Source organism: Anomaloglossus baeobatrachus, chromosome 11 (genome assembly GCF_048569485.1).
Source record: "Anomaloglossus baeobatrachus isolate aAnoBae1 chromosome 11, aAnoBae1.hap1, whole genome shotgun sequence".
Lineage (NCBI taxonomy): Eukaryota > Metazoa > Chordata > Amphibia > Anura > Aromobatidae > Anomaloglossus > Anomaloglossus baeobatrachus.
The window spans coordinates 16,807,245-16,834,822 of NC_134363.1; the positions used below are offsets into that span (position 1 = coordinate 16,807,245).

A 27,578-nucleotide genomic window follows, 5' to 3' on the forward strand; every position below is an offset into this window, starting at 1 on the left:
CCAGCAAAGCACCCCCACACCATCACACCTCCTCCTCCATGCTTCACGGTGGGAACCAGTCATGTAGAGTCCATCCGTTCACCTTTTCTACAAAGACACAGTGATTGGATCAAAAGATCTCAAATTTGGACTCATCAGACCAAAGCACAGATTTCCACTGGTCTAATTTCCATTCCTTGTGTTTTTTAGCCCAAACAAGTTTCTTCTGCTTGTTGCCTGTCCTTAGCAGTGGTTTCCTAGCAGCTATTTTACCATGAAGGCCTTCTGCACAAAGTCTCATCTTAACACTTGTTCTAGAGATGAGAAGGTGTGTCCAAACTTTTGGTCTGCACTGTATATAAAATATTCAACAAAGACATTCTCTTTGAAAAAAGGCCATTTATGATAAAATGGGAAAAATAGTTAAAAAACACCTTGTTATGGGGGACCGGCAGATTAGGACCAGGGGGTATATATCCCAATCACCAGTCGGGGCCCACCATGCTCCAGATGGTAATGGAGCTGCTGGCACCCTGTGGGTTAGGCAGAGACTATAGAGCTGGATGGCTCTGAGATAGCCCATTGAACCGGTCACGTGTGTAGTGACACGTCAGACCGGACGACAACCCAGTTAGCGTTTCGGTGGAATTGGCGCAACCCCGACCACGTGTCAGGGAACACGTCAGACCGGATGGTGACCAGGTAGCGTTGACCGAGAAGACCGCTGCGACAGCGCCTTGTCGGCCACGTGTGTCAGACACGACTGGCCGAACGGTCCTTTGATTAGCATTTCTGGTCACGTGTGTAGATGACAAATCAGGCCAAGATATCCCACCAGTAGTGTTGACTGGGAAGCCATGGAGGATAATAGGTTCACACACCCAATCCTGGAACACTCTGTTAACTCCACAGGAGTCCTGGGGTATGCTGTCCGTGCGCGTAGGAGGCACAACCGGACAGGTGGCGCAACAGGTGCATTGTCCGTGTGCGTAGAAGACAGTCTTGGTCAAGTGACGCAGCAGGTATGCTGTCCGTGTGCGTAGGAGTCACAACTAGAAAGGTCACGCAGCAGCCGCAACCCAGTTAACGCCACTGGACTGCAATAGCACAACAGGAACAGTAGCAAGGAAGCACGGCGCCTGACCCTCATATGCTGAGCCATGAATCTTGGTGTGACAGGCATCGTTTGCTTAGCCCTACCTACCGCTTCCAACAAGAATTATGCCACCATGAATTCTAAGTGAAGACTGCGCCCCTTCATGTTGTCTCCAGCCCCTTTTATAACCTAGATCCGCCCCAAACCCAGGGTGGAACCACCAAGGTCCAATAGCAGAGTGCCATATCATCAGCGTCATCAGCAGCGGCCTACCTGGAACCGGGACGTCATTGATGACCTCATGGCAGCCATGCCCCAAACACTTCACCAGTCATCATCTGACGACCAATAGTGAGGTGCCAGATCATAGGGACGGGTCTCTGTGAGCCAGTCCGGAGTGGCTACGTCATCAGGACACCTGACACCCTCTGCCTTATCAGGACCTGCCACCTCACGGACATGCTTAGTGAGGTCCTTCCTTACCGGACCTAGCCTCTGATGCACTAAGTGCCTGAGCATGCTCAGTAGCCTTAACAACAGACTCAGAAATCATACTATCTGCCTGAGCATGCTCAGTAGGCACATCCCGGAACTTAGACACAGCTCGAAGTCCAAGAACCTGTGCAAAGAGGCTGTTAGGATTAATTGTGGGAGAATGCTCAGTAGCCTGAATGGAGGACTTAGGGGTACTTTGCACGCTGCGACATCGCAAGCCGATGCTGCGATGCCTAGTGCGATAGTCCCCGCCCCCGTCGCAGCTGTGATATCTTTGTGATAGTTGCCGTAGCAAACATTATCGCTATGGCAGCTTCACATGGACTCACCTGTCCTGCGACGTCGCTCTGGCCGGCGACCCGCCTACTTATTAAGTGGGTGGGTCGTGCGGCGTCACTGCGACGTCACACAGCAGGCGGCCAATAGGAGCGGAGGGGCGGAGATGAGTGGGATGTAAACATCCCGCCCACCTCCTTCCTTCCACATATCCTACGGGAGCTGTGGTGACACCGGTAGGAGATGTTCCTCGCTCCTGCGGCTTCACACACAGCGATGTGTACTGCCGCAGGAATGAGGAACAACATCGGACCGTCGCGTCAGCGTAATTATGGATTACGCCGATGCTACACCGATGATACGATTACGACGCTTTTGCGCTCGTTAATCGTATCATCTAGGATTTACACACTTCGATGTCGCCTGCGATGTCGGATGTGCGTCACTTTCAATTTGACCCCACCGACATCACACCTGCAATGTCGTAGTGTGCAAAGTGCCCCTTAGTCTCAGAAATGACACAATCAGGCTGAGCATGCTCACTAGGCAAAACACCGGGCTTAGACTCTGACTGGGGTAAATCGGCGCGCGCATGCACACTAGCTGCCTCTGCACACTTAGACATGGTGGAGGGAGCAGCCAACTGGACGACCTGAGGCACGGCCAAGAATGGCAGCCGCCACCTGGGCGCAACAGGAACTGCAGCAGGCTGCTTGCGGCTATGGCGGCGCCAGTTCGTAACACACCTTTTCCTTGGAAAAGTGGAATAGGTGTATTAGAGATACACACTCCTCTAATATATGTTTAACACTTCCTGAAGCTTATTATAAATTGAATTCTAGGTAGTACTTTACTCCTGATAAGCTATCGCTCTTTTCAAGTAACAATTCCCATTTATGCTGGAATGGATGTATTTTAACACTAGGACTACTGGACTCGTGACACCTACTAGAACTACTGAATGTAGTCATTTTGACTATTTTTAGAGTTTCATTTGTGGTTATTTATTAATAATTATATTTTTTTAATGTATTATTATTGTGAGATCCAACAGTAATGCTTTGGAATGTTTTTTTTTCTGATTATTTTTCTGATTTTTTTACAGGAAATAACAAAAGTAAACTAAGTAAAACAATAATAATAGACGTTTTAAAATAATTTATTATTAAAGTGCACACATATAAACAACTCAAGAACAACAAGCAGAGAAAATGTAAGTGGAGAAGAAAAATGAAAATATGGCGCAGAATCTCAATAAAACCGACCAACCGTTATTATGAAGTACAACCGGTAACTTTCTAAACATTTGTTGATTCGCATTTCAGGCATCGTCTTTCAATTACAGCGGTACATTGCCCACACAAAGACTTATGGCAAGTCATACAATTTCCAACAGATCGATTATTTTTGCATTTTGCTTTAATCTGTCAAAATTTTTTTTGAGACATCACATCTGAAGATGTAGCAACTTGGGACATGTCACCCTTTCCCCTAGATACAACATACAGACCACTCAACTCTGTGACAAGCTTTTGCAAAAATGCCTTGCGTGACATTTGTCCGGTGGTCATCTCCTTGTATAATATCCAAGCATTTATACCCGCTAAGTCTAAGGTATTTTCAAATGCGTGAACAGGCCATCCCATCTCCTAGCACCTGTTCTTCTGCTGTATTTGCGTGCCATCTGATCTACTACATCTACTCCATATTTTGTTTCATTATAAAACTTTACAAAGTTTCTGGAGGTTTTTTTGGAGATTCAGAAGCAACAAGAACATCGAGATGGACAGAACTCAGAATTATCAGAATTATCAGAATTAACATTTTTGGTTGGCTTACCTTGATACACGGTAAGTGTAAAATTATCTTCATTTTTACAGACTTTAGTGCTGTACAACTTTTCTTTCATTGATTTTATTTCTTTACGCATTTCTCGTCTTCTCTAATTTAGCGTTCCCACCATAGTCGTTCCCTGGCTTTTTAGCTGTTTGGCAAGGTTTACTGATGTAAAATAATTATCAGTGGTTACATTTCGACCTTTTTTCAAAAACGGCTGCAATAGTTTCATGACTACGTGGTCAGCTAAACGGTCAACAGCACGGCGTGAATCATCTTTACCCAGATAAGGGAAGCCATTTACAACATATTTACTATCCTTATCTACAGCTAGCCAAAATTTATGGCCACATTTTTCTGGCTTGGAAGGTATATACTGTGTGAAAGGACACCTGGTTTTGCTTGGGAAAAGTTGTTCATCAACCGTAATGTATGGGCCAGGTTTGTAACAAGCAATGCAATTGGCATTAAACCTGTCCCACACAATTGAAAAGAGAGCAAATTTGTCGGTTTGCAGTCTCTGCTATCGATTGGACTTCTCATCAAATCTGAGGTAATGCATAATTTCTACAAAATGGTCCCTAGTAGACATTATCGTTTTGCATAATGGTATTCCCCAGTCATTTGACCATATAGTTGCAATAGAGTGATGGCTCGTGCCCGATAGTCCACGGACATAAAATATTGCTAGAAATGCATCTAGCTCCTCATCAGAAAGAGTAAACTCTTCATTATTGTTCCGGCGTGCTTCTGCAATAGTACAGTTCTTTATGTGAGTCAAGATAAATGAATCAAAAAATAATCTCCATGTACTCAAAGGACTATCCCTAATTATATTTCTTCTGGCGTATCCTGTAGGGCAGGGTGCTTCTCTAAGAATGTTTTGTTTTTCCCGCCTACCAGGTAAGTTTTCTCCAATCTCAAGAGGTTTCCATTGAATACCATCAGCTGAAACTAGTATTCCTTGAGATTCGCCTTCTGTAGTGTTGGTTGCATCGCCTTCACCGCCATCATCTTCTGTTGTGGATACATATCTGGGACGTTTTGCAGATTTTTTCAGTCCACGACCGGGAGGATGGTCGCGAGGCAACATCAACACATGAGCCTGAACCGAGGTTAATGAGCTTGCAACGTCTGGCAAAAAAGTTGATGAATATTTAGAATTTTTGTTTAGTAACTCAGTGTGTGGAAGAACAAATAAATACACATAACTACTTACCTTCCAGATTTGTTTCTTCTGAGTCTTCATATTCACTCGAAATGTTTTGAGGATTGAAATCTTCATCACTGTCCGTATCAATTTGAGTATCCTGACATTCAGATTCCGATTCATCCTCTGGTATGGATTGCAAAATAGCCAGAATATCTTCAGGCTTTACCGCACGTCTTCTAGCCATATTAGTAAATTGGAGAAATTCCACTTGAGAGTTCACTGGTTCACTGCTGAAAAATAAAATTTAAATGAAAACTATAAGAAATAATACATGTTCTGCCACCTTCTAACATAGGTGGGTTGAATCAGTTGACAGACAGCTAAAGTCTTTCCTAAAATAATCAAATAATATGACAATAAAATGTTGTATATATCTGTAACAGTTTTCAGAGCTCTTATGTCTGCATCTGTTGTCTTTGTCTCTCCAAGTGAAATGAAAGTAATTTAGTATCCAGACTTACTGTCTACTGCTAGGACCAGAGAAAAACACCTCCCTTCGTTAGCATAAAATAAGATAAGAATAGAGATAATCCCGGCACACTATTACTCCCAAATAAGAAAAATCATGCAACTGTTCATATGCAAATTTATTTTTATTGATCAAATTGTGTTGAAATTCATGGAATATGCTTCGTCCAAACAAGTCGACGTTTCGGCTGTAGGCCTTCGTCAGACTGGACTTTATTTTATCACTGAGAGTATGATAGAATGCAATCACGCCTTAGCGTGAGCCAAGAGGCAGCGGAAGACAATGCGTCAATTATGATATGCGCTGTTAAGTGTGAACTTGTAGCTCAAGGATTATTAAGTAGATATATGAAATGCATGCGTCACGTGCTACGTCAGTAAAAAGTGTCTCCCCAGGGATTAGTGGTAGGTTCCTAATGTTGAGGGTAAGAAATGAAAAAATCACCATCACTTGACCCGCTTATATTAGTCGGATTATTGTGGAATCCATATTTTGGAATTTCAACACAATTTGATCAATAAAAAGAAATTTGCATATGAACAGTTGCATGATTTTTCTTATTTGGGAGTAATAGTGTGCCGGGATTATCTCTATTTTTGTCCATTTTTTTTCCCTGAGCACCTATAATTCAGTGACGCAGAGCTTCCCTCCTTAAGATAAGATAAGAGCCTACAGTTTTACAAAAAAGCTCTATTCAGATCAGCACTACACAGTAATACAACCAGGTAACACAATGAAAATGTGAAAAGTTGACATCTGAATTGAACTACATCTATATGAACATCAGGGTAAATAAGATACAGTGAAAAAATTATGCACACAACTTTACAGCAACTTACAGCAACTTTTAGTGACAAAAGGACAGCAAAATATAGCAGGTAGTCAAAATGACTACCTTTAGTAGTTATAGGTGAATGTTGAAATAAATGTGCAATTTTTGCACCTAAATTATTTATTGCCACAAAATCTGTTTTAACATCCTATTTGAGGAAATGTCACTGAGTCTCAAGCCAGAATTCCAAAAAATGTAGTCACAGAGGAGTAATACATAGTGCGAAGTAGTCAAAATGACTACCTCAGTAGTTCTAGTGTTAAAGGGAGATATTCTTCACATATTTTGGTCTTCTCAAAAATTAAGATGTCTCTGAAGGGAGGTTGACCTTTTAATAAATCAAATTCTTAGAAATAGTATCACTATTACACCTCAAATGGCTCTTCTTTCATTAGATTTAGATAGAATTACCAAGGACAACTACCCACCGTATTTTTCGGACTATAAGACTCACCCTGGTTTTAGAGGAGGAAAATAGGAAAAAAAATTTAAGCAAAAAATGTGGTCATGACACACTGTTATGGTGCGAGGATCTGCTGCTGACACTGTTATGGGGGTAATGTCCCCAAATTCTCTACTGAGGTACCCCATCCTGGTAATGATCCTCCTGCCTTGTATATGATCCCCATCCTTGTATATATGTCCCTTATCGTGGTAAAGCCCCCATCTTGATATATACCTCCATCCTGATAAATACCCCCATCCTGCTGTATACCCCCATCCTGCTATATACCTCCATCCTGATAAATACTCCCATCCTGCTGTATACCCTCATCCTGCTATATACCCCACCCTGATTAATACCCCCATCCTACTCATATACCCCCATCCTGCTATATACACCATCCTGCTATATACCCCAATCCTGCTCATATACCCCCATCCTGCTATATACCCCCATCCTGCTCATATACCTCCATCCTGCTCATATACCCCCATCATGATATATACCCCCATCCTGCTATATAGCCCCATCCTGCTCATAATATATCCCCATCCTGCTATATATCCCCATCTTGCTATATACCCCCATCCTGCTATTAACCCTCATCCTGCTCATAATATACCCCCATCCTGGTATGTGTCCCCATCCTGCTATGTGCCCTGCATCCTATGGCACACAAATAAAAAAACGTTTATACTCATCTTTCCTTGCTCCAGCAGAATCGATCATTCTCCTCTCTGTGTTAGCAGCAGTGTCCCTGACCTGTGTGGAGCCATCACCGTTGTCTGCAGCATCGCAATGTCCTCCTGGCTACAGCCACTGCTGTGTATGGAGCCATATTCGCACAGCGATGACGTCATCACCGTGCTTACTGTTCTCTACACAGATCAGCTGGCCGGCAGACAGGAGGACATTGTGGTGCTCCAGGGGAACGGTGAGTATACTGTACTTATTTTCTGCGCCCCGCGCTGATGATGATGCACGGGGGGCAGTGAATACAGCCTCACATGATCACTCCAGGCTGTAGTTGCCAGGGATGATCAAGCGGGCCGGCTGCTAATTATGCACACATCCCCCGCCCATCATCCCGCCCACCAGTCAGACCGGCTTCTGGCTTCAGTGCTTAGAGATGTTGGGCGGGAGGATGGGTGTGCATATGAAATGAGCGGGCCCACGTGGTCACGGCAGGAGCTGCACAGCCTGCTCGTGCCGCCGATGACCCACTCCACTGCAGCACCCTCAATCCCCGCAGCCCTACATTCAGACTATAAGACGCACCCCCCACTTTCCCCCAACATTTGGGAGGAAAAAAATGCATCTTATAGTTCAAAAAATACGGTAGTTATCGACATTTTCTTAATTGTCAAAATTCATATAGCGGCTAAATGGAAAAAGACATATACCATCTATTACAGAAATTAAAGAAACAATAATGCTTCATAATAATTATGAGGAAAGTTTCGCCACTTTTAATAATCGATACCCAAAATACCAAAAAATGTGGGAAACATGGAATAGCCTAATGATAAACTCTATTTAAACCTTTTTTTTTCTCTCCCAGTTATATATTTAATAATTTACGTGTATAAAATATCCTTGTGGTTTTGATTGATTGATATTTTGTAATTTGGTGATTTCCACTCCAATGAGTAAAGAAGACAGATTAAAAGTTGAAGTATTTTATTATTCTAGTAGTTTAGTATATAGTGGTTAAATTTAAAAGTAACATTCTATAACCTAGAATATTGACATGTGTGTGGTTTCCTAAAATCAGCAATGTATATTTTCATAACATGTCTGGTTCTATTCATATTACTTGTGTTAAGTTTATAAAAACATTTAAAATAAAAATACAAACTTCTAACTTCTATAAAAATGTACAGTTCTATGAGTTAATCGGATAAGGGATTTCATCTATTTAACTTATTAAAATGAATATGGTGAAGTAATGGAAATTTACTTTTGGCAAGAGAGAAACAAACACTAAAACCTTCTGTTGATAAATAAAATAATTCCACCTAAACCTCCTCAGGGAAGGCAAATATATTCTCCTGATATATTTCAAGCTAATAGTTAAACGTTGCAAAAAAGCAAACAAGACAGGAACGTTCTCTTTAGGCAAAATCAAATACAAAGACATTCTGATGGATTCGTTGTAAGTTACATCATCAATTATTGCTGTATTATTAGAAACATGAAATTTGCTGAGAGCGGAATGACGTTCTAAGGGAAGTGTTTTGGGCTAGATCTCATCCATTCCATTATACAATACTTTCTTTGCCCTTCCAAAAAGTATTTATATGATCCCTGTGTGCAGACATCAGGTCGAGCAGAAGAGAATCCGAGCAGATGCCCAATCATCCACAATGAAGAACCTGGTTGCTTCACTTTGCTTGTTCTCCGCTCTTGTTGTCTCAGGTAAGATAAATTGAATCACTATACATTATATAGACATAGAGAACCAAGGAGTGTTGTCAAACTTTATTGAAAAGTTCCTCTATCATTTTAAACAGGTTAAATGTAATTTCTTATGTATCTTGTACAACTCTGGTAAATCTGGTTTACAGTAACAATGTTCTCCTATTGAAAAAAAAAGGTTAATTAGACCTGAAATAAATATATCCCAAAACATACCCTGGATTAATCACTTATTAAATCAAGTGTTGTGTTCCCATAGACCAAACATTCTTAACCAGAGATGGTTTTATTTAGACCCATTTTTATGCTACATAGATGATTTGCAAAAACTTGTGATTGATCTAAAAGGTTAATTCTCTTAAAGTAAAAGTGGTGGATGAAGAGAATCTGCAAAACATGGTATGGGAATACATAAACAAAAGTTTAGACACCTATTATATAATAAAAAAAACATTTATAAGTCGGTAATTCAAGTCACTATAGGGCCAAGTGTTGGAAGTGACATATATCCTGGTCTTGTTGGGTATGATAATAAAAAATGAGGTTGATAACAATCAATATACTAATCTTTTCACCTTAATGCCTCTTTATTTTGTGACTCTCACCATATAATATCACTGAAATACTGTATCTCCTTTTTTCAGCCTGTTCCTATAAATGTTATTCGGGCTTCTCCAGCAACTCTACAAAATTTAATGAGTCTGAGACTGAATGCCTTGGAAATCAATGCATGACAGCTTCCCAATTTCTTGACAGAAGTGAGTGTAACTTATTTCTTCTTTAGCAAAATTACAGCTTCATCCCCTTAGTTCTTGTTTTCTGATGTTTATTTTATTTTTTTGTAGAAGGTAATGTGATTAAATCAATACTGAAAAGCTGTGCAAATGAAACCTTGTGTGGGACCAACGGCTCAGCAGCAATGGAAAATGTAAAGTATCGATTTTATGCCAAATGCTGCACTGGACACTTATGCAACAGTGATAGATATGAACGTGAGTGTTACAATGGCAATAATCATCTTGGAATAATTGACTGATAAGCAAAACCAAAATCTTATTCAAGTTCAAAATTTTTCAACTTTATAAAAACCTATTTTTAATTCGTTTAACTGTTACAAGATTTGTTTGTAAATGTGAATAGAAATGAGCAAACCCCCCACGGCTCGGGTCGCATTTATCAAACCGAACCCGAACCGAACCTGAGCATTTATCTGAGCCTTTATACATTTTACTCGGATGACCTTTTGTCAGGAGGTCATCCGAGTTCATTAGATACTCTGATGACCTCCTGTCACTGCAAACACACTGCTGGGTACTCACTGGCGATTATGTCCCCGGTGATGCTGTTGCTTCCAGGTCCACGTGTCCAGATCTGCTATGTTAACATCTAAATCCCAGTGGCTAAATGGACCTTTGCTGAAGTCATGTTCAAGTGACTAGAAAGGCCTCTGTGTACATAGCTGATTTGAGGATGCAACATTACATTATGTTGGCATGCAGTTGATTATAATATAAGTAGAGGTCTAGGGGTAAGACCCCCAAATGGGGAGGTCCACCATAATCATGTAATACTCCACGATCACCATCTGGGTTCTCACCCCTAAACCCCTGTTTCTATGATAATCAACTCCATGCCCACTTGGACTTGGAAATATAATGTTTAATCTGGCTGAAAACACTGGACTTCTTTTTCAAAAGACGTCATACCTGAAAGGAACCCATACACTCTAGCATGTACTGTCAGTATTGTGGTATAAAATAAATAAAAGAAACAATCAGTATAGGTTCCCCCCATATTATGATACCCAGCACAGATAAAGCCAATGGCTACAGGCTGCAGCATACAGCCATGTGCTTATCTTGTCTGTGTATCAAAATAAGAGGAAACATGGATTTTTTTATTTAAATTATTTAAATAAATACAGTCATTTAAAAAAAATGGTGTGATCCCCCAATTTTGATACTCAGCCATGATAAAGCCTCACAGCTGGGGCTGGTATTCTTAGCCCAGGGAAGCCTATGGTTGTTAGGCCACCCAGCCTAAAAGTTGCAACCTGAAAAAAAAAAAAAAAAAAAAAACAACCTCATAACCAGTATGATATATGAAACCATCAGAGACCTCCTCATGTGAGGGGCCCTGTGATGAATACCTACTCCATAAAATGCATAAGAAACAGGAGAAACAGAGTATATATGGTGCAAAATTATAACAAAGTTTATTTAGAAATATAATAATAATATTTAAAATGATTCACAGAAAATCAGGGCCATGATAAAAAAAAGGGTTAAAACCACATGGAAGAGTAATGACACTATACAGCTCAGAGCGCCTAAAGTAAACACTAGATGCAAAGTTGCATGAAAGATGAGAAACCCATGGAGGGTATACAGCAGTGTACAATATAATGAATCACAATGCAGTAGAACCAATTTGAATCAGATACTGTGAATAGATTCTGGCTAAGTATTTGTGTCTACTAAAGTGCATGTGCAAAATAGGGACCATGAGTCATAGTGAAACCATGGGAATGATAGTGTAGCGATTACCACAATGGGATTAAGGTTGTCACACACAAAGAAGGCTCCCAGAGGAACAGTGCCACCCAACCTGCCCTAAAGCCATCCTCCAACGTACGTTTCGCTGATCGGTGAATCACAGTGGCTCCAGCTTCATCAGGGACAGGCGGTGTAGAGGCTTAGGTAGGCTGCATTAAATAATGCCATCAGCGACTCACTTCTGGGTGCACGCCCTCCTTGGTGACGCGTGCCGAGGCCGAACCCGCCCTCCGACATCACAGGCCCTGATTTTCTGTGTATCATTTTAATCATGTATTTCTAAATAAACTTTGTAATAATTTTGCACCATATATACTCCGTTTCTCCTGTTACTTAAAAGTTGCAACCTGTAGCTGCTCGAGATTGTCGCATCCATTAGATACATCAAGCTTGCAGCTTTACCAGCTTTCCCGATTGCCCTGGTGCTGTGGCGATTGGGGTAATGAAGGGTTAATAATAGCGCACAACTGTCATCAAGCCCAAAATTAGTGACGTCTTCTATGAGAGTAAAATGAAATACACAAACACAGAGTAAGAAAGCTTTATTTGGAATAAAATACAAAACCACCCTCTTTCACCACTTTATTAACACCAAAACTCCCATGTCTGACGTAATCCACACAAGGTTCCACAATGGTCCTTGCTCTGCTCCATCCGACCCTGGAGAGAATAAAAACATGTCCATTCACTCCAGGCTCTGGGAAACACTGACAAGAATGGACCCGGCCGGGTGACAGTAGTGACGTTACTCAGTTCATTAGAGGTCATACCCAGGTTGCCACGGTAAGATCTCTGGCTTAAAGTGTGGGACTGTGTCCCACACCCCAACAGCAGTTTAACAGTGACAGTGCCGACTTGAAAATCAGTGTTGAAGGGCTGCAGGGAGCGAGAAAAGGCCCAGAACCTTAACAGTTGCAGTGCCAGCAGGGGGCTAACTGCAATCAGTGGTGATGTCACTCAGGGACGGAGGAACATGGGAACTTTTCTGCTGTGACTGCAACTTACATGAGTTATGTCACTGCTGATAACAGCTGGCCCTTTGCCAGTACTGCCACTGTTAAGATGTGGGGGCCATGTCCCTCTCCCTGCCAGCCCTTCAACACTAAAAATGCCATCCAGGGAGTCCGGGGAAGCCTACACCTTAATGCCGGCACTGTTACTGTTAAACTGCTGGTTTGGGTCCAGGACATGGTCCGACACTTTAAGCCATAGTGCTTTAGTTCACCAGAGGTCATACCGTGGGAACCCGGTATGACCTCCGATGAACTGAGGGATATTACTGCTGCCAGCCGGGTCCTTGTTGTCACTATTTCCCAAAGCCTGGAGAGATCAGACATGATTTTTTTCTCTCTTGGCATTGATTTAGCAGTGCTAGGACCATCGTGAGACCTCGCGTAGATTACGTCGGACCTGGGTATTTTGGGGTTAATAAAGTGAAGAAAGAAGGAGGTTTTGTATTTTATTCCAAATTAAGGTTTTTCTCTGTGTGTTTATTTACTTTTACTTACAGATTAGTGATAGGGTGTCATAGGCGCCTGGCATTACTAATCTAGGACTTAGTAGCAGTTGTGGGCTATTATTAATGTCTTATTACCCCAATTGCCGCTGCACCAGGGCAATGGAAAGAGTCGGATAAAATCCCGAGCTTGTCGCATCTAATGGATGTGACAATTTGGGCAGCTACAGGTTGCTATTTCTAGGCTAGGGAGCCTAAAAACAATAGGACACCTCAGTCTGAGAATACCAGCCCCAGCTTTTGGCCTTTATCATGGCTGGGCATCAAAATTGGGGAGACTGCAAATCATTTTTTTTTAATTATTCATTTAAATACTTAAAAAAAAGCTCCATGTGGTTCCTCTTATTTTGATACACAGCCAAGATCAGCGCAGGGCTGTGTGCTGCAGCCTGTAGCCATGGGCTTTATCTGTGCTGGGTATCAAAATATGGCGGGATTCTACACTAAAACTATTTGTTTTATTTATTTATTTATTTTCATACCATGATACTGACTCGCAGACAGCGCCTGTCAATGGTTGCAGGCAGATGCTGTCATACAGGCTGCGGCACATCTAACTGCAACCAATCACATACACCTGGCAAGTTGGGGGGTCAGGAAAGCAGGGCAAGCAATGCATATGTGATGAGTAGAGATGAGCGAACCGGCCGTGGACCGGCTCGAGTTCGGTTCGTCGAACGGAGGTCCCGTTCGAGTTCGGTTCGTCGAACGTTCGACGAACCGAACTCGAAACGCATAGGAAACAATGGAAGGCAATCACAAACACAGAAAAACACCTAGAAAACACCCTCAAAGGTGTAAAAAAGGTGACAAACAACTCACAACACAACACAAACACATGGGAAAGTGACAAGGACATATACTCATGCGAAAACAAAAGAGCTGGACAAGGAAAAAAAGGAGGAGACACAGATATAGGCATGGCACGCCCTTCTAAAATCATGTAAAACACCGCAAGGTGACTCCAAGCGGAGTCTAACTTTTTTACAAAAATTGTGCACCACACACACCCACCCCTTCAGTGGCAGCACTTGTGACCCAGTTGTACACTTCACAGCTAGATTTGCATCAAGCACATTCAAAAATACGCCATTCTTAACCGTCCCCAGGATGACACTGAGGTAGGTAGATAAAGTCTTTGCTGAACCATGACTTGTTCATCTTGGCTCCTTTTTAAAAACACTGTAAGCAAGGGATACTAAAAATGGAGTCTCCCTTTTTTCCAAAAATTGGGCCCCACACACACCCACCACTTCAGTGGCAGCAGTTGTGCCCCAGTTGTACACTTCACAGCTAGATTTGCATCAAGCACATTCAAAAATACGCCATTCTTAACCGTCTCCAGGATGACACCGGGGTAGGTAGCTAAGTCTATCCTGATCCCAGCTCTGTTCATCTTGGCTCCTTTTAAAAAACACAGCAAGCAAGGATTACTCCAAGCGGAGTCTCCCTTTTTTCCAAAAATTGGGCCCCACACACACCCACCCCTTCAGTGGCAGCAGTTGTGCCCCAGTTGTACACTTCACAGCTAGATTTGCATCAAGCACATTCAAAAATACGCCATTCTTAACCGTCCCCAGGATGACACCGAGGTAGGTAGATAAAGTCTTTGCTGAACCATGACTTGTTCATCTTGGCTCCTTTTTAAAAACACAGCAAGCAAGGGTTACTCCAAGCGGACTCTCCCTTTTTTTAAAAAATTGGGCCACACAGACACCACATCAGTGGCAGCACTTGTGCCCTAGTTGCAAACAGGATGTTTTGATTTGCATCAAGCACATTCCAAATCCACAAGCATTTACTCTTCCCAGGATGACACAGGAGTAGTAAATTCCTTGTGGATCCATGACTTGTTCATTTTGATGAACGTTAGTCTGTTCACATTGTCACTGGACAGACGCGTGCGCTTATCTGTCAGCACACACCCAGCAGCACTGAAGACACAATCAGAGACAACGCTGGCAGCTGGACACGACAAAATCTCCAAGGCGTAAGTGAAGAGTTCTGGCCATTTTTCAAGATTTGAAGCCCAAAATGAGCAAGGCTCCATTTGCAAAGTCATGGCATCAATGTTCATTTGGAGATACTTCTGTATCATCCTCTCCAGCCGTTGACTATGTGTCAGACTTGTTGTCTCTGGTGGCCTTGCAAAGGACGGTCTAAAAAAATTCTGAAAAGAATCCATAAAATTGCTGTTACCAGCACCAGATACGGTGCTACTGGTACGGGTAGACTGTTGAAGATGACGAGACCGTCCCATGTTTGTCAAGTTACAACTGGGAGATTCCCTCCCTGCACCTGCACGGTTGTTTGGTGGAAAAGCCGAGCTAAGATCGAGTAACAGCTTCTGCTGATACTCCTGCATACGTGCGTCCCGTTCTATGGCTGGAATTATGTCACAAAATTTGGACTTGTACCGGGGATCTAATAGTGTGGCAAGCCAGTAGTCATCATCACTTCTAATTTTGACAATACGAGGGTCATGTTGGAGGTAGTGCAGCAAGAAGGCGCTCATGTGTCTTGCGCAGCCATTCGGACCAAGTCCACGCTGTGTTTGTGGCATAGAGGTGCTAACCGTTCTTTCTTCCTCTGACATCTCCCCCCCACCTCTTTCAACTGAAATTTGACCAAGGTCTCCCTCATCCGCTGAGTCTTCCATGTCCATGGACGTTGGTGATGATGAACGTCTGGACCTTGGTGATGTTCTTGTGTCTTGTGCATATGAATCCTTCTGTAGTTCCTCCCCTTCCTGTTGTCCTACCCCCTGACTCCGAATAGTGTTTAGCGTATGCTCCAGCATGTAAATGACTGGAATTGTCATGCTGATAATGGCATTGTCGGCGCTAAACATATTTGTCGCCATGTCGAAACTGTGCAGAAGGGTGCATAGGTCCTTGATCTGAGACCACTCCATCAGGGTGATCTGCCCCACCTCTGCATCTCGTTGGCCCAGGCTATACATCATGACGTATTGCATCAGGGCTCGGCGGTGCTGCCACAGTCGCTGTAACATGTGGAGAGTCGAATTCCAGCGTGTCGGCACATCTGGTACTGGGGCACAGTGACAGACATAAGGTCTCTAAAATCCTGTGTGTCCACCAGGCGGAAAGGCAGCATTTCGGTAGCCAAGAGCTTAAAGAGGGATAAAGTCAACCTCTTAGCTTTGTCATGGGTCGCAGGAAATGGCCTTTTATTTGTCCACATCTGAGGGACAGAGATCTGGCTGCTGTGTGTAGACGGTGTTGAGTAGGGTGTCCCTGGAAAAATGCAGCTTTGTGAGGAAAGTGCAGGCGTAGAAATGATGTTGCCTTCATCCAACGTTGGTGCTATCGATGTCTGAGAGAGCTGTACACACGCACTTGTTTCCCCTTCCAAACCAACTGACGACCTACCAAGCAAATTGCCTGTTGCGGTTACAGTGGTGGAAGTTGTGCGTGGAAAACCAGGTGTGACAGCTGTCCCCACAGTACTAGAAGATGAAGAGCGCGCGGATGCACTAGAAGGGGCAGGCGGTGGATGGTTCGCTCCGCTAGGCCGCATTGCAGCACGGTGAGCTTCCCACCGGGACATATGATATTTATTCATGTGACGATTCATGAAAGAAGTTGTCAAACTGCTGAGGTTTTGACCTCTACTAATAGAATCATGACAAATTTTACAGATCACATAATTTGGGCGATCTTTTGACATGTCAAAAATGGACCAGGCTAGGCAAGGCTTAGAGGGCATGCGACCTGTTGATCCACCCCGACTAGTGCTCAGAGGCAGAGTGGTGGCTGAGGATGCAGTTGTAGACGTGCTACCAGTACTCCGACTCTGTCCAGGAAGGCGCAAGGTAACTTCGTCATCAGTTGCATCCTCCTCCACCACCTCTGTTGACCTCCTAGAGTGCCTGACTGTGGGTTGACAGTAGGTGGGATCTAGAACTTCATCATCAATTGTTGTGTTTGCACTCCCCTCAACCTCAGACAGAGCCTCTTCTTGCCCTGACCGAATATTTAAGTTGTCATCCCAATCTGGTATCTGCGTCTCATCGTCATCAGTATGTTCCTCATTGTCTATAACAACAGGTGTTACAGTTGGTGAAAAAGGGTCAACATTATGCTCAGAAACTTGGTCCTCACGGCCTGAATCAGAGTCACAAAGGTTCTGGGCATCACTGCAGACCATTTCCTGGTCTGTACTCACTGTAGCTTGGGAGCAGACCTCTGATTCCCAGGCTATAGTGTGACTGAACAGCTCTGCAGACTCAGCCATCTCAGTTCCACCATACTGTGCAGGGCGGATGGAGACTTCAGACCTGGGAGAAAGCAAGTTTGATTGGAATGACAACTCAGAGGACTGCTGTTTTTTGGATGCGGTAGTTGAGGTGACGGAGAGGGCACTTGTTGGACCACTTGAGATCCATTCAAGCATTTTCCTTTTTTGGCCATCATCTACCTTTGTTCCAGTTGTCCGTATCCGTAAAAAAGGGAGCACATCGGATTGCTAACGGTAAGTAGTAGACATCTTACTTTTGCTGGAAAATGGTCTATCTTCAGCAGATGTTAATGGAGCTTTGCCACCTTCCCCATGGACAAACCCTTTTTTTCCTTTTCCAACACGCCTCTTACCCTTTCCACCAGCATCTGTCATTTTGCCACTCATTTTGATTGCGACAAGATTGTGCACTTAAAATGTGGTAGTAAAAATTGAGAGGTGGTATAGATTTCAGCGGTGGTCTAGCTTTATTAACAGCAGAATAAAGAACAATAATTATCCCTGACAATGCAACTACGGCCCTTAAACTTTCAGCAGTGTTTTCTAGTATAATGGCTTAGTAACAATGAGTTTGAGTGTGCAATGCAGGCAGAGGTGCTGCAAATATCTTTGCACTTGTGGGACGATACAGAAGTCCAACAGCCACGTTTAGGATGCCACTAAGTTCACTCAGTGTTTGCTAGTATAATCGCTTAGTAACAATGAGTTTGAGTGTGCAATGCAGGCAGAGGTGCTGCAAATATCTTTGCACTTGTGGGACGATAAGGAAGTCCAACAGCCACGTTTAGGATGCCACTAAGTTCACTCAGTGTTTGCTAGTATAATGGCTTAGTAACAATGAGTTTGAGTGTGCAATGCAGGCAGAGGTGCTGCAAATATCTTTGCACTTGTGGGACGATACAGAAGTCCAACAGCCACGTTTAGAATGCCACTAAGTTCACTCAGTGTTTGCTAGTATAGTGGCTTAGTAACAATGAGTTAGAGTGTGCAATGCAGGCAGACGTGCTGCAAATATCTTTGCACTAGTGGGACGATACAAAAGTCCAACAGCCACTTTTATGATGCCTCTAAGTTCACTCAGTGTTTGCTAGTATAATGGGTTAGTAACAATGAGTTTGAGTGTGCAATGCAGGCAGAGGTGCTGCAAATATCTTTGCACTAGTGGGACGATACAGAAGTCCAACAGACACGTTTAGGATGCCACTAAGTTCACTTAGTGTTTGCTAGTATAATGGCTTAGTAACAATGAGTTTGAGTGTGCAATGCAGGCAGACGTGCTGCAAATATCTTTGCACTAGTGGGACAATACAGAAGTCCAACAGCCACGTTTAGGATGCCACTAAGTTCACTCAGTGTTTGCTAGTATAATGGCTTAGTAACAATGAGTTTGAGTGTGCAATGCAGGCAGAGGTGCTGCAAATATCTTTGCACTTGTGGGACGATACAGAAGTCCAACAGCCACGTTTAGGATGCCACTAAGTTCACTCAGTGTTTGCTAGTATAATGGCTTAGTAACAATGAGTTTGAGTGTGCAATGCAGGCAGAGGTGCTGCAAATATCTTTGCACTTGTGGGACAATACAGACGTCCAACAGCCACGTTTAGGATGCCACTAAGTTCACTCAGTGTTTGCTAGTATACTGGCTTAGTAACAATGAGTTTGAGTGTGCAATGCAGGCAGAGGTGCTGCAAATATCTTTGCACTTGTGGGACGATACAGAAGTCCAACAGCCACGTTTAGAATGCCACTAAGTTCACTCAGTGTTTGCTAGTATAATGGCTTAGTAACAATGAGTTAGAGTGTACAATGCAGGCAGACGTGCTGCAAATATCTTTGCACTAGTGGGACGATACAAAAGTCCAACAGCCACTTTTATGATGCCTCTAAGTTCACTCAGTGGTTGCTAGTATAATGGGTTAGTAACAATGAGTTTGAGTGTGCAATGCAGGCAGAGGTGCTGCAAATATCTTTGCACTAGTGGGACGATACAGAAGTCCAACAGACACGTTTAGGATGCCACTAAGTTCACTTAGTGTTTGCTAGTATAATGGCTTAGTAACAATGAGTTTGAGTGTGCAATGCAGGCAGACGTGCTGCAAATATCTTTGCACTAGTGGGACAATACAGAAGTCCAACAGCCACGTTTAGGATGCCACTAAGTTCACTCAGTGTTTGCTAGTATAATGGCTTAGTAACAATGAGTTTGAGTGTGCAATGCAGGCAGAGGTGCTGCAAATATCTTTGCACTTGTGGGACGATACAGAAGTCCAACAGCCACGTTTAGGATGCCACTAAGTTCACTCAGTGTTTGCTAGTATAATGGCTTAGTAACAATGAGTTTGAGTGTGCAATGCAGGCAGACGTGCTGCAAATATCTTTGCACTAGTGGGACGATACAGAAGTCCAACAGCCACGTTTAGGATGCCACTAAGTTCACTCAGTGTTTGCTAGTTTAATGGCTTAGTAACAATGAGTTTGAGTGTGCAATGCAGGCAGAGGTGCTTCAAATATCTTTGCACTAGTGGGACGATACAGAATTCCAACAGCCACGTTTAGGATGCCACTAAGTTCACTCAGTGTTTGCTAGTATAATGGCTTAGTAACAATGAGTTTGAGTGTGCAATGCAGGCAGAGGTGCTGCAAATATCTTTGCACTTTTGGGACGATGCAGAAGTCCAACAGCCACGTTTAGGATGCCACTAAGTTCACTCAGTGTTTGCTAGTATAATGGCTTAGTAACAATGAGTTTGAGTGTGCAATGCATACAGACGTGCTGCAAATATCTTTGCACTAGTGGGACGATACAGAAGTCCAACAGCCACGTTTAGGATGCCACTAAGTTCACTCAGTGTTTGCTAGTTTAATGGCTTAGTAACGATGAGTTTGAGTGTGCAATGCAGGCAGAGGTGCTTCAAATATCTTTGCACTAGTGGGACGATACAGAATTCCAACAGCCACGTTTAGGATGCCACTAAGTTCACTCAGTGTTTGCTAGTATAATGGCTTAGTAACAATGAGTTTGAGTGTGCAATGCAGGCAGACGTGCTGCAAATATCTTTGCACTTTTGGGACGATACAGAAGTCCAACAGCCACGTTTACGATGCCACTAAGTTCACTCAGTGTTTGCTAGTATAATGGCTTAGTAACAATGAGTTTGAGTGTGCAAAGGGCAGGAGGGCACAGTGGCAGGGTGTGGGTCTCTGGGTAGAGGAAAGGGAGCCTGCCTTTCTATCCCTCCTAATGGGGAAATGCAGCGAGGAAATCCCTGACCTTAGCTACACAGACGCTGTCATCTTGTGTAGCTGTTAATCTCTGTTTTCACGGACCTGTCATCTATGGCTCTGACCCTGCCGGTATGAGCCCTTAAAAGGACTGATAGAAAGTGCTATCCCTATGCTGTACAGCACTGTGTATGGAGCGTACACAGCAGTATCGGCGATAGGAGCTGCGCCAGTGATGACTGACACCAAGGACGCAGAAGGCAGATAATGGCGTGCTTGAGGAAAATGTCCGTTTTTATAATGCAGGGACATGTGACATGGACATCCTATCACACATGCCGTTGCTTCTCTGGCTAAAAGTCCACTTAGCTGTGTGTGTGTCTGGGATTGGCTGACATGCTGGCCCTCCCCACTACACGCGCGTGCTTAGGGACGGAAGACAAGGAAAAAAAAGGAACAAGGAAAAAAACAAAAATGGCGATCGCCATTATCCAAACAGCAGTGATCTGAATGCGCTGTTCCCGCACACTATACACTGAAATGTCATAATAGTGTGAGTCACAGAGTGACTTACACTATTACAGCGGAAAGCCAGCTAGTAATTAGCTGGTCTTTTTGCTGCTAGAACCGTTCTCGAACGTATCTAGAACTATCGAGCTTTAGCAAAAAGCTCGAGTTCTAGTTCTATCTAGAACAGCCCCCAAAATCACTCGAGCCGCGAACTGGAGAACCTCGAACCACGAACCGCGCTCAACTCTAGTGATGAGGGGCACAGGAAGTGAAGTAGAGTCCACAAGAACAGCATGCAGCTTCATGGGAGCAATGTGATAGCCACCCCGGTGAATCGGTGATTATGTAGCTCTTGCTCCCGCCCCTTTGCGCTGGATTCTAAATGTATTTTTGGAAATGCAGTGTTCGTGGACAAACTGAACCAATCACCAAGTTTTAAGTGTAATGCTCATGTTTGCCGAGCCAAATTAAGAAGCTCAGGCTCGTACCGTAACTTGGTGAGCCTTTATCAAACAGGTTTGCTCATCTCTAAATATGAAAATGTTTGCTTACAGACTTCAATTCCATACAAATATAATCACTTTTATAAGTTAGACAAGTTATTCCCAACTCTATTATTCAAGGCCCACAAGCAGTGCATGTTTGTAGGATTTCCTTATCACTGTACAGGTGTTGGAATCATCATCTGTTCAGGTTATTAAATTATCACTCATTCAATACTAAGGAAATCCTGAAAACATGCACTGTTGGTGGTCCCTGAGGACTGGAGCTGGGGAGGGTTCCCCATCTCCAGTCCTCAGGACCCACCAACAGTGCATATTTTCAGTTTAGAGCACTGGAGGTCAAAAGTGAGAAATTTGTGCTGCTTCTTCTGTTGAACTTCTATATGTGCAAAATATTCATTGCAAAGTACTAAGTGTGAATTTAGAATGTAAACAAGAAAGCTCCATTCTATTACATCAAGCAGAGATGTCTATGTAATTGAGTGAAAACATTAAAGGGAATCTCTCAGCAGGTATTTGATACGTAATCCAAGACCAGCAAGACGTAGAGACAGAAACTTTAATTCCAGTAATGTGTCAATTACTTGGCTGTGTGGTAGCTGTTTCACTGAAATCTGGATTTTGTCAGAAGGAGATTATCACTACAGGACTAACTGTTTCATGCCTCCTAGTCCTGCTGCTCTTAAGAAACTTGCCCACACCATTGATTAGCAGCTGTCAATTTCTGTCAACACACAGTACACAGAAAACTGATAATCAGTGTTGTTGGGGTGATTATACAGGTCTCAACATTCTGACTACTGCTAGATCTGCAGAAAAAGAGCTGAGAGTGGCATGCATCACATAAAAATGCAAATACATGGATTTATTCCAACTGTACCATAATACAAAAGGAGATTTTTAGCAAATAATTGATCAATTCTTTGAGCCACCCCAGCAATGTCATGGCAAATCTCAATAGGGGGGTCCTACTCTATATTATGTATGTCATGTGCCCTGTGGCATCGTAGATAAATAGATTAAAAGCAGAACCATTTTATAGCAGACACATACCTGTAACGTGTGTATAAACATTTTTGTAGCACCCAGGGATATGGGGTACTTAGTTCCGGGCAGTGTCTCTATTGGGAATGTCATGATGGTGGCCATTACCCGGTTCCGTGCCCTGGGCCCTTTTTGTAATGGGGATATTTATAGGGGATTTGTGAATAAAGTTATTTGTGACGCCACTTGCGATGTTGCGGCTAAGTGTAGGGGCCGCCGCTGCAGTGTCTCTACTGGGGCTGAAGGTATTGCAGCTAGTATGGTAGTCCCTCCGTAAGTAGGGTATTGCCCCAGCAGGTGCATGGTGTGGTAGACATTGGAAGAAGGAGTCCAGAGAGGTATTCAGTGCAACTGGTTTACTCATTTTTCTCTTGATGTAACTGGTTGCCCGAGGCCGGCTGGTTTCGCCTCTAGTTCCCCTTCGTCCCAGTGCCAGTCTGGGTTCTCTGGTACCTTCTTCCTCTGCACCTGTCTCTTGTAAGTGGGTCCCCATGTTATAGAACACTGGGGGTCCCCGGTTTGTAGTTTGTCCACTTCTGTACGCCTGACGGTAGTGTAAACCTTGTGGGGTTGGAATCTTGTCCAGTCACCGGCTCTCCCTTTGCTACTGAGTCTTCAGATTCTTTAGGATGAGCAAGGTCCTTGATGGTTCCCATTGCTGTGCAGGTGTTAACAGGTTGACTTGAAGCTCTTTCCTGTCCTAGGGTCCTGTACCATGTCAGTGCGTAGTTCCGGGAGTACTCCACCGTACTCCATCGGCAACCACCTCTCCTGGCTACCAGGTCACTGCCAATCCAAGTCAGGGTGTCACTTCTCTTCCACCTCCATACTTCCACAGTCACACACGTTCTGACTACTCTCCACAGTCTGCCCCTCCCACCAGGTCAACTAGTGGACTGAAGTGGCTCCACCTCTAGACTGCCATCCATTGGTCCCACCCTAGCTAAGTACCATTGTATAGGCGATTGTTGGGGAAAACTGGGTTTACCTGGGTTTTTGTTGGTACCGGCACTGGGGTTCTGGGTCCCTAAGGGAGTAGGCCCTGCATCCTGCTGGGGATGCAGAACCTTGTAGCACCCTGAGGCATTCAGGGGCGCTACACTTTCATGTCGCAAAATGAGGCAGCTGCGGATAAACGGCAGCCCAGGTCCCAACGTGCACAGCAGACACCACACATGCTGGGACTATATCAGAACTAACCTTCCCAGTGCCAGGCCAGCAACTATAAATCAAGGCGGATCAGATCCAAGTATGGTGCTTAATTAGCATTGCCTGTGGAAAAAAGGGGTTAGGCAGCTGAATGTGAACAGCTATCTACAGGAGGAATATATTGCAAACCAAGGTCAGACGTGCATGGAATAGGTGGTGGTCAGCCAAAAGACCAATGTAACATAATTACAACCAAACAGAGAAAAGAGAGCCAGCATGAGCTGAGAGTGGCATGCATCATATAAAAAGTGCATATATATGAATTTATTCCAACTGTACTATAATACAAGATAAGATTTTTAGCAAAAAATTGATCAATTCTTTGAGCCGCCCCTGCCACGTCACGGCAAACCTCGATCTGTAGTAAATAAAATGGTGCTTGTATCGAAATGAGTGTGCAGATCAGAAAGTAACACATCACTAGAATCAAGACCTCAACTTCTACATTATGCTGCTCTCAGATTACATAAGAAAAACCTGCTATCAGATTTCCTTGTTTTTTGTATTTCTCCAGTTGTTGCTGAAGATCCAACACCAAATGGTGTAAAATGTCCATCTGCCTACTGTATTGGCACCTTTGAGGAATGTAACAGTACCAAGGAGATAAACTGCACTGGATCCATGAACAGATGTTTCAAATATAGTGGACAAGCACTCTTTCCTGGTAAGCAATGTTCATTCTAAAGGATTTTATAGTGTTTGTAAACACAAGTTTTGTTAACATAAATCCATGTAAAATAAAAGGTTTATCAAGCTCCTGTGTAGAGATGGGCAAATCTAAACTGTAAAATTCAGGGTCTGTACCAGACACCTAGCATCCGTGCATGGTCCTCAAACAAGGACCTCTCAGGGAAGTCCATGTTACTTTTCGGGTTTGGATGGCCAGATAACAAAGTAAAAAAAATGGAAAAAGGAAGACAAATGTGGATAATAGCAGGACAATTATACTTATAGAGTTTCCACACAGCTGCCACACTGTTTCCAGGTCTGCTCATAATATCTTATGAATATTCACTGTTTCCCTTGCCCACCCTCTGCAACAGAATCTGTGAATGGTTGCAGTCAGAAAGCGCCCCCACACTCTTGTGCCAGCATTTGTGATTGGTAGCCCTCACTCTATCTCTCTTGGTTACCAAAGTGGAATATAAAAATAAATAAATACTTGGTAAAAATGGGTTAGGGTCTCCTATTTTTTGATACCCAGCACAGATAAAGCAGACAGCTGGATGCTGCAGTCCCCAGTTGACTGCTTTATTTTGCCTATGTATCAAAATTATAGGATTTTTTTAATTATTCAAATAAATAATTTAAAAAAATGGCATTGAGATCTCACAATTTTGATCTCCAAACAAGATAAAGTATACAGCTAGGGGCTTGTATTCTCAGGCTGTGGAGGCTTATGGTTATTGCGTTATCCCCAACTTAAAAATAACAGCCTGAAGCTGCCCCAGAATTGGCATATTCATTAGATGCACAATTCCTGGTGTTTACCTAGCTCATACCGATTGCCATGATGCGGTGGCAATCGGTTTAATATAAGGGGGGTTAATGACAGCTGGGATTTGTCGAAAAATGTATGAGACCCTCCATTAATAATCAAGTAAGTAATAAGAAATAAACAAAAGAGACAGAGAAACATCCTTTATTCAAAGGAAAAAAACATCCTCTTTCTCCAAATTATTAACCCTTAAAACACCCTCTCTCTAGGCTCGCCTACATCCAGATGACATTAGAAAACTTGACTGGTTACTGCAGTGTCCAGGAAACACTGACAGAGCCACAGCTGTGAGAGTGATAAAGTTAGTAAGTTCACCTGAGGTCACAGCTGGGGTTCCCACAGTACCTAAACTGTGACCTACAGTGAATTTACCTGAATTGAACTCATTGAACTTAATTCTTTTAATTCGGCATTAAATTCAATGGTCCTGGTTTACCAGATTATTGACTTCAAAGTTGCTGGATTACCTTATTAACCAAAACCATTGCAGTCAATAATTTGGTAATCTGGCTGTATTTAATTCATTGCCGGATTAGCAGAATGTGTAAACTTTTTTGGTAATCCAGGATTGAGTTTAATGAGTTCATCTGAATTGAGTTCACCTGAAGCTTCAATACCATTCGACCCCCTGCTATGACCTCAGGTGAACTCATTGAACTCAATAAGCTATGTGCACACGTTGAGCATTTATTTGCAAACATTTATGCACCAAATCTGCATTCACTGCCAGAAAAATTCAACAAAAATCCATAAAAAATGCATTACATTTTTGGTGCATTTTTCTATCAAGAGATGCAGATTTGGCGCAGAAATGTGTACATCCAAATACACATTATGCACACATAGTCTAATCCCATAGTCTGGCATTGAGTTCATTGACTTTACCTGAGGTGACTTCAATGAGTTCAATGATTTCACCTCAGGTCAGTTTACCTGAGGTCTCAACTGGGGTACTCTGGGAACCCCAGCTCTGAACTCAAGTGAACTCAATGACGTTATTTGTCAGTGGGTTTCGATGACCTTAGTAGTTTGTCAGGTTTTCTAATGTGGGCTGCTATATTTAGGCTTGGGAAGGCCTAATAACCATGGGCCTCCCCAACGTGAGAATACCAGCCCCCAGCTGTCTGCGTTATCTTGACTGGGTATAAAAAAATGAGAAGGAGCCTACGCCATTTTTTAAAATGATTTATTTCAATCATTAAAAAAGCCACCTGTGGTTTCTCGTATTTTGATAAATAATCAACATAATGCAGACAGCTGTGGGCTGCAACTTCCATCTGTCTTTTTTATCTGCACTGGGTATCAAAACATGGGGCATCCTACTAATTTTTTCCGAATATTTATTTTCTCCATTGCACTTCAGGGATCCAGACAGCTTGAATAAGGGGAACTAATCACAGACACCAGAACTGAGAGTGAGGCGTAGTCTGACTGCAACCAATCACATATGCTGTTACTGATGGTAGCTGGGGAAGAAGTGATTTTTTTTAAAGTATCTACATATTCTAAGTAATAACGAGGTCTTAATTTTTATTTTCTTTTTTTTCAGGGGATACATGGAAAAATGTTTCTACTATGGGTTGTACTAATTATGATGCCTGCAGAAATAATTTTAAAAATGTCATCTCGGTTCCAGAACGACCAGGGATTCAACTAATCTGTTAGATGTTACATTATCATCTGAGCATCTTTAATGAATCAATGAATAAATAAATAAATGTAATCAAATCTGCTGATCTTCCTAATAAAAACCTTTCCAAATCTGTCTAATAAAGATTATTTAGTTAATATACATTGTTTAAGGACTCCACTGGGGCATCTAATTTTTTTTTAAATATCAATGATTTTTTATTCTGGAATGTTGTAAGAGTTAAACATTCAACATGCTTGTTATACCAGAGTTATAGCATCCCATCTGCCATATATTTTAGAATATAGTTATAACTAGAGATGAGCGAACCGGTCGCGGTTCGGCTCGAGGTCGGTTCGCCGAACGTTCGACGAACCGAACTCGAACTGCATAGGAAACAATGGCAGGCAATCACAAACACATAAAAACACCTAGAAAACACCCTCAAAGGTGTCCAAAAGGTGACAAACAACTCACAACACAAACACATGGGAAAGTGACAAGAACAAATTCTCATGTGAAAACAAAACAGCGTTACGAGGAAAACGAGGACGAGACACAGATATAGGCAT

The 27,578-nt window shown here is 42.9% G+C and overlaps 1 protein-coding gene across 1 annotated transcript; it reads left to right on the top strand.

Annotated features, from left to right (window-relative positions):
• Positions 1 to 8,930: 8,930 nt before the first annotated feature.
• On the top strand, positions 8,931 to 27,142 carry LOC142256488 (uncharacterized). Its single transcript, XM_075328203.1, has 5 exons — positions 8,931 to 9,059; positions 9,704 to 9,817; positions 9,905 to 10,051; positions 24,393 to 24,542; positions 26,926 to 27,142. Exons 1-5 carry the CDS (start codon positions 8,942 to 8,944, stop codon positions 27,039 to 27,041), a joined length of 645 nt encoding a protein of 214 aa, XP_075184318.1. The 5' UTR covers positions 8,931 to 8,941; the 3' UTR covers positions 27,042 to 27,142.
• The last annotated feature ends 436 nt before the right edge of the window (positions 27,143 to 27,578 follow it).